At 45.8% G+C, this 6838-nt stretch overlaps 1 protein-coding gene across 1 annotated transcript; it reads left to right on the top strand.

Annotated features, from left to right (window-relative positions):
• Nucleotides 1-576: 576 nt before the first annotated feature.
• LOC109221552 lies at nucleotides 577-2632 on the top strand. The gene is made up of 6 exons (XM_019386026.1): nucleotides 577-790; nucleotides 1054-1193; nucleotides 1245-1706; nucleotides 1782-1973; nucleotides 2043-2216; nucleotides 2399-2632. The coding sequence occupies exons 1-6, from the start codon at nucleotides 577-579 to the stop codon at nucleotides 2630-2632; spliced, it is 1416 nt and encodes a 471-aa protein (XP_019241571.1).
• The last annotated feature ends 4206 nt before the right edge of the window (nucleotides 2633-6838 follow it).

The following is a 6838-nucleotide window of genomic DNA, read 5'->3' as shown; positions in this document are numbered from 1 at the left end:
GCTTTCAAAGTCTCATTTAGCCCTTGTCAATTTCCTTGAGCTCTCCCTTCTCTTTACTAACAACATTTTTCACCTTCTTGGATCTACCGCATAGTGATGGCTAAAACTTCTAAATTTGTTCCTCAAAAGGAAAAAGCTCCTTCATCTTCTCAATCGACCAAGAGTAAACTGGTAGTGTCACCTCGTATCGAGGAATGCATCCCACCGCCGTGTGAGATAACATCCGATTTCAAAATCGAAAAACCTATTTTGACACCAGGCCGATGCGAGCCCATGTCTCGATATGTTTGTTTGGTGACCAAGGCCTAGCTCAAGCAAGTAAAGGAGGATTGCAAATGGGACAATAAGGAAATAGTGATTCCTTCCCCTGAGGAGGATATCACCACATATTAAGCAGGGTACTTGAGTGTATATACTTACCCATTTACGTTGGGCCCTATAATTCCGGCTCAGGGTCCAATAGACCCAGTTATCCTCGACTTTTGCCAATGATACCGAGTGACGCTCGGCCAGATCTACCCCTCCTTCTAGCGAATCGTTTACTTAATCAAGTTTTTTTCGAACCAAATCGAGGGAATGCCTTTTACCCTCGATCATCTGATCAGATTGACCAGTCCCCGACTTTATCGTGGGGGCTTGATAAAATTGCAATGCCGATCTTTAAAATCCCTCTTCTCTAGAATCAATGAGGACAAAGAACGTGGGTGGATGAGCCGGTTTGTCCGAGTCAAGACCTCCGATCTGATTCCTGCTGATTGGATGCTGTTCCTCGAGGAGTGGAACATGAAACGTGAGTATACCCTGATTTCTTTTCTTTTCCGACTTTATATTCTTCGATCTAACCTCTTTACGATGGTGTAGCCGCTTCTTGGTTTCCCGGTGGGGTCCCGGACCTCGAGGGCTGGGTCCGAAAGCTGGCCTCCGCCTCTTATTACTCGGAGCGTTGCTGGCGAGATGTGGCCAAGGGTCGATGGGAGGCAAAAAACCATGGTGAGTTCTCTTGTTTGTTTTTTAGTATTTCTATTACGGGATACTGATCTCGATTTCACGTAGGTCTTGGAGACGCCATTGAATTGAGGCCGGGCCCAACTGGTGAAGTGGAGGCTCCGAAGCTTCCCAAAGAAAGAAAAAAGAGGAGAGAGTCATCTGAAAATCCCCCGAAGCTAAAGAAAAGCTTGGCTCGAAGGCCTAAGGCAGATGCAATGGCCTTATCTCCAGAAATGGCCCAACAACTTCGGGACTAGGAGGAAGAAGAAGATGACGATTGCCTGCTGGTAAACCGTAAAAGAAAAAATGTCGATGCTTTGAAGCCCACCGAACCAGTAGTGGTTGATCTGGCTCATTCCAGAGCCGAAGCAATCTCCGAAGGGAGTTCAAACAAAGTCCCCGAACCATCGTCCAGAAAGAAAGCGCCTCGCTCAGGAGATCATTATGAGGGCGATGCCGAACAACTTGACCCCGAGCCTCTTCAAATAAAAGAGAATGCCCCGAGTGGATCTCTCGGGGTGATCAACGTGGATGATTCTCCTCCTGGCCCCGAGTTCTCCGAGGGACAAATCCAGGAGGCTCTGAATATGAGGTCTTCTGAGGTGGAAGCAAGTCATGAAGGGCATGACATCTTTCAAGAATGTCTCGTAGGGCTTGAAGATGGCCCCGACCCCGATGCTTCTTTCATTTTTGATGAGGCTCGTAAACTCTTTAAACAAGTGAGCTTTCTGTTTTTTATGCCTCCACCTTTGTTTTAGGTGTTCTGAATCTGTCTTTCCTCCTTTTTCATGAAGGCTGTGGTGCTCCATAAAAAGGCATTTTCCAAGTCTCGAGACGATCTTGCTCGATGCGAGGCTGAACTTAAGAATACTTTAGAGGAGAGGGGCGCCGTCAAAGCCCTTTATGCTAAGAAAGAGGTAGAGATCTATGATCTTCGAGTCGAGTTGATGCAGGCGTGCCAAGGTCGAGCCGAGTATGTTGAGAAGGTAATATAGCTCCTGAGGGTCTGTTACGTACTTTCTTTGTTTTGGTAGCTGACACTTTTAATTTTGCAGTTCTATCAGAAGGCTGATTTGGAGGCGCAACTTCGGGAGGAGCTTAAGACGAAAGAAGCCGAGGCCCTGAGGTGGAGGCAGGGTATGGACGATCTCGCCTCTGAGAAGGAAACTTTAAAAGAGCAGTTAGCTTCGCCCGAACGCCAGCTTCGAGGTGCGAAGGAGGAGAACCTAGCTCGGCGCCTCTAAATCGAGGAGCTTAAAGCTAGATCTGCTGCTGAGCTGGCCAAGGCCAAATCCAATGATGCGGCAATTATAAATTCGTATTGAGCCGATGCCGAAGCAGCTAATGCTCGGGAAAAGGAGATCTCTTCTACTACGGAGGCTAAGTTATCAAGTGCCCTTGACCATGGTAGGAGACAATCCCGGAGGATGACCCTCGAGGAGATACATGCTCGCGGCTTCGATCTTTCAGCGATATTGAAGCGGAGAAGATTTTGGAAGAAGAGACGGCCGTTCTGCTTTCCGATGAAGATGATTCAGCCAGTGTCTCCGAGAGTGAAGGAGACGGGGATGAAGTCCCCGAGGGCGAGGCTCCTAAAGATGTGACTCCTGAAGATGCAGCTGCTAAGGATGTGACCCCGAAGTAGTTATAGGTTACTTTATTTTGTTTCCTTGTAAACTTTCCTTGTGTAAATATTTCCTGCAATCATCTTTTGGAGATACGGGGGAACCTTTTATCTCATCTTTAACTTTGCTTTTATTCAACATTGCCTTTATTTATGGAAAACTTCGCTTGAATGATTATTCCGAGGAATGGTTCGGGGTAATATAAACCCTTAGATCTTTATCGATAGGTATAATAATTTTCGAGCTGAGTCTAAACCAGTTCGTTGTGAGCTCGGGATATTGTGAACCTCGAGTCCGAATCAAAATGAAAGCGGAGTTTCGAAATACAAGTTTTAGGCCCTTAAGTCTTTCGAGGTTGGCCCTTAGGCTCTTATGTATCGACCCTTAGGCTCTTTTGAGTTGGCCCTTAGGCTCCTATAAATCGGCCCTTAGGCTCTTTAAGTTGGCCATTGGGCTCTTATAAATTGGCCCTTAGGCTCCTTAAGTTGGCCCTTGGGCTCTTAGAATGGATAGATAATTTTTCCCTCATTTTGGCTTAAAAGACTTAGTGAAATTTTAATTATGCCCTAGCATACGTTTTTTGCACCTGTAGGTTTTGCGGAGGTTTGACATATTGGAACCTTATTAGTGATTTCTTTGTGTAAACATAATCGAACACCTCTTGAGGTATTTTCGAGGGTCGATGTTATCGACACCCTTGGAATTTTTGAGGGCTGAATTTATCGAAGCCCTTTGTATTTTGCTTTTGCCATGGATAGCCTGATTTAACCGGTTTTTACAAAGTGTTTGAAGGCCTTTAATTTATAGCAAAAGTCTGACGTCTCCGAGCCGCATTATTTGGCCGTATCCTTTATATGACCGTAGTCTTTAGTATGGCCGTAGCCTTCGGGTAAGTCACTTGGACTTGTTTCCCGATAACTTTCCGAACTTGTTCGCGAAGTTAGTCCCCGAGAATATTGGCCTTGGCCTTTGTTTCAAAGGGGTGTCTCTTTGAGGTCTTATAATTTCGGATTTTCGATGATAGTCCCCGAGTATTCGGGGTGCTTCTATGTTTTGGCTCTTAAGCCGTTTCCCATAGGATTGTAAGTGTAGAGCTTGTACGAGACGCAAAGTATCTTTGATGTAACCAGCATGCTTTCTTTAAGTAGTTGATACATGCGTACATGTTTTGCCGTCGGGACTCGGCTATTCTATATGGGCACGGTTCGTTTGACCGTTTGGCCCATTACAAAGTTCTCCTATCGAGACCCTCTTAGGCGTGAAGTGTCTTTCTCAAAAATGTAACCTCCGAGGGTGATGCCCCTAGTATCCGAGGCTGATTAAAAAGAAATATTGGATATTGTTGAGTTTTCCTTAGGCAGCACATAGTTGTTGCCTCGTTAAAAACCTTGCCGATAAAACCCATTTGGGACAAAACCCGAGCCAAGGGAAAAAGAGTGTAACGTATGCTTTAAAACCTAAGGCTTCGTGTAAAAAGGGTGTCTTCGAGATCATGCGCCTTTGAGAGCTCCCTTCACGTCGGGCTTGTAAAATCCTTTACCAACGATTCTGAGGGCTTAATGCGGTCCTATATTGCTATCCGCAATCGTAATATCTTTGAAAGCCTCGACCTGGTCGGGGATGATTCTGATGCCTCGATCCGACACCATGAAGCTGGGAAACTTACCCGTGCTAACCCCAAAGGCACGTTTTTCTAGATTGAGCTTCGTGCCGCGTTGCTACAAAACGTTGGTTATTTCTCGCAAATGAATTAAAGTGGTCCTCTGCGCACAGGGACTTGACCAATCATATCATCAATATAAGCTTTCATTATTTTACCCGTTTATTCTTCTAGCAGAATCCCTGTCATATTTAAACGGGGCAAAGCAATGCGATCAATGTTATTAATAAGAAACTAAATGATTTTTTCCCTGAGTGCGATTAATCCCGTTCCTAGATGTACCTTTCTCTTGAGCGGTTGACTTGATAGCATTGGGCTTATTGGGAACAACGAAGGTTCGAGGATCTGGGGAATTCCTTTCTTCGCCTTCGGTTACCTGTTATTCTGCTTCCGTCGAGGCTCGGAGCTGTGACTACTACTTAGCCACCTGCTTATCTTTGGAGTTCGATGTCTCTGAGGTCAAGGGTTCCGATATCGGTACCACTTCCTCGATTGCGAACATCTCTTTTGCAGCATGATGTTCTATGTGGACTGTTTTCACTCCTTCTTCTGTTGGGAACTTCATCATCTAATGGAGAGTCGAAGGCACTGCCCTCATATTGTGTATCCATGGGCTCTCGAGGATTGCGTTGTACCTCATGTCGCCTTCGATGACATAGAACCTGGTGTCTTGTATGGTCCCGACCACGTTTACTGGCATGATAATTCTCCCTTCGTTGTTTCACTTGCCATGTTGAAGCCATTCAGCACCCGGGATACAGGTACAATCTGATCTTGCAAGCCGAGTTGTTCACGACCCTCGATCTGATTATGTTTGCCGAGCTACCTGGATCCACTAAAATACGTTTAACCTGAATTTTATTCAGAAGGATAAAGATTACCAGGGCATCGTTGTGAGGATGGGACACGTCTTCTGCTTCCTCGTCACTGAATGATAGAGCATCCTCGGGCACATAGCTCCGAGCCCGTTTTTCCTTTGTGATGGATACTTTAGTACGTTTGAATATAGGTTCTTGTGGGACGTCGGCTCCACCGATGATCATGTGAATGACATGTTGAGGTTCTTCGGGTTCATTCCTGTTTGCATCTCTTTGTCGGAAATGGTTTTTGGCTCGGTCACTGAAAAATTCACGAAGGTGCCCCTCGTTGAATAGTCGGGCTACCTCCTCTCTAAGCTATCTGCAATCCTCGGTCTTATGCTCGTGAGTACCATGATACATACACATTAAGTTGGGGTTTCTCTGAGAAGGATCTGTCTGGATGGGCTTGGGCCATCTAGTATTTTTAATTTTGCCAATGGCTGAGACGATACTTGAGGCGTCGACACCGAAGTTGTATTCTGATAATCTGGGTGCCTCCACTGGTCCCGAGTGCCTGTTGGACCCAGTTTTGCCTATAAGTCCCCGGGAGCTTTGGCCTCGATCTACTCTTCGATCATTCCGAGGTGCATTATGCCTTGAAACGTTCCTTCTATCTTCGATGTATGGTTGATATCTTTCTTTGTTGAATCTTGACCCCCGATCTATGTCCCTCGGTGGCTTGGCTGCAAACCTGTTCGGATGAACTAAGCCCGAGGGGGCTCCCAACTGGTCGTCCTCGACCCTAATTTTTGATTGATACCGATTGTGCACATCCGACCATGTTACAGATGGATATTCGATCAGCTTCTGCTTTAGTTCTCGAGATGCTATCGAACTTCTTTCATTCAAACCATGCATAAAGGCCTGAACCACCCAATCGTCGGAGACCGGTGGTAATTCCATCCTTTCCATCTAAAACCAGGACACGAACTCCCTTAGCATCTCGTCATCCCTTTGTTTTATTTTCAAGACGTCCGATTTTCTCGTGGCCACTTTATGGCCCTAGCGTGTGCTTTCACGAAGGCATCCACCAACATAGCAAATGAGTCAATGGCGTTAGGAGCTAAGTTGTGATACCAGATCATAGCTCATTTTGATAATGTTTCCCCGAACTTTTTAAACAATACTGACTCGATTTCGTCGTCATTCAAATCATTTCCTTTGATTCCACAAGTGTATGGAGTAATATGCTCATTAGGGCCACTTGTTCCATTGTATTTGGGTATATTGGGCATGTGAAACTTCTTGGGAATGGGCATTGGAGCCGCACTTGGGGGGAAAGGTTTTTGTATGAACTTTTTTGAATCCAGTCCTTTCAAAATCGGAGGTGCTCCTGGTATCTGGTCGACTCTTGAATTGTATGTCTCCACCCTTTTGTCATTTTCTTCAATTTTCTTTTCTCCAAACTCGATTCTTTTGGTCAGCTCTTCGAGCATTTTCATAATAGCGGGATCAGTCCCCGAGCCATTTTTATCGGGCCTATCAGGCGCAGGTTCCGTAGGCCGGGCGTTCACTGGTTCGGCGGTGTTCGGAGTTCTGTTTTGACTCTGAAGTTGTGCAATGGCGACTTGCTGAGCTTGCAGCATCTCGAATATGCTTGCGTCCGTGTTTAGAGCGTTATGTGAACTGATATCGAACGGGCTACCTAAAGTTTGGCTACTTCCCTCGTAGGGTTTAGTGGGTGGTACCACCCAACCCCTATACCG

This window comes from Nicotiana attenuata, unplaced genomic scaffold (assembly GCF_001879085.1).
Source record: "Nicotiana attenuata strain UT unplaced genomic scaffold, NIATTr2, whole genome shotgun sequence".
NCBI lineage: Eukaryota > Viridiplantae > Streptophyta > Magnoliopsida > Solanales > Solanaceae > Nicotiana > Nicotiana attenuata.
This window is presented reverse-complemented; position numbering and strand designations above follow the sequence as displayed.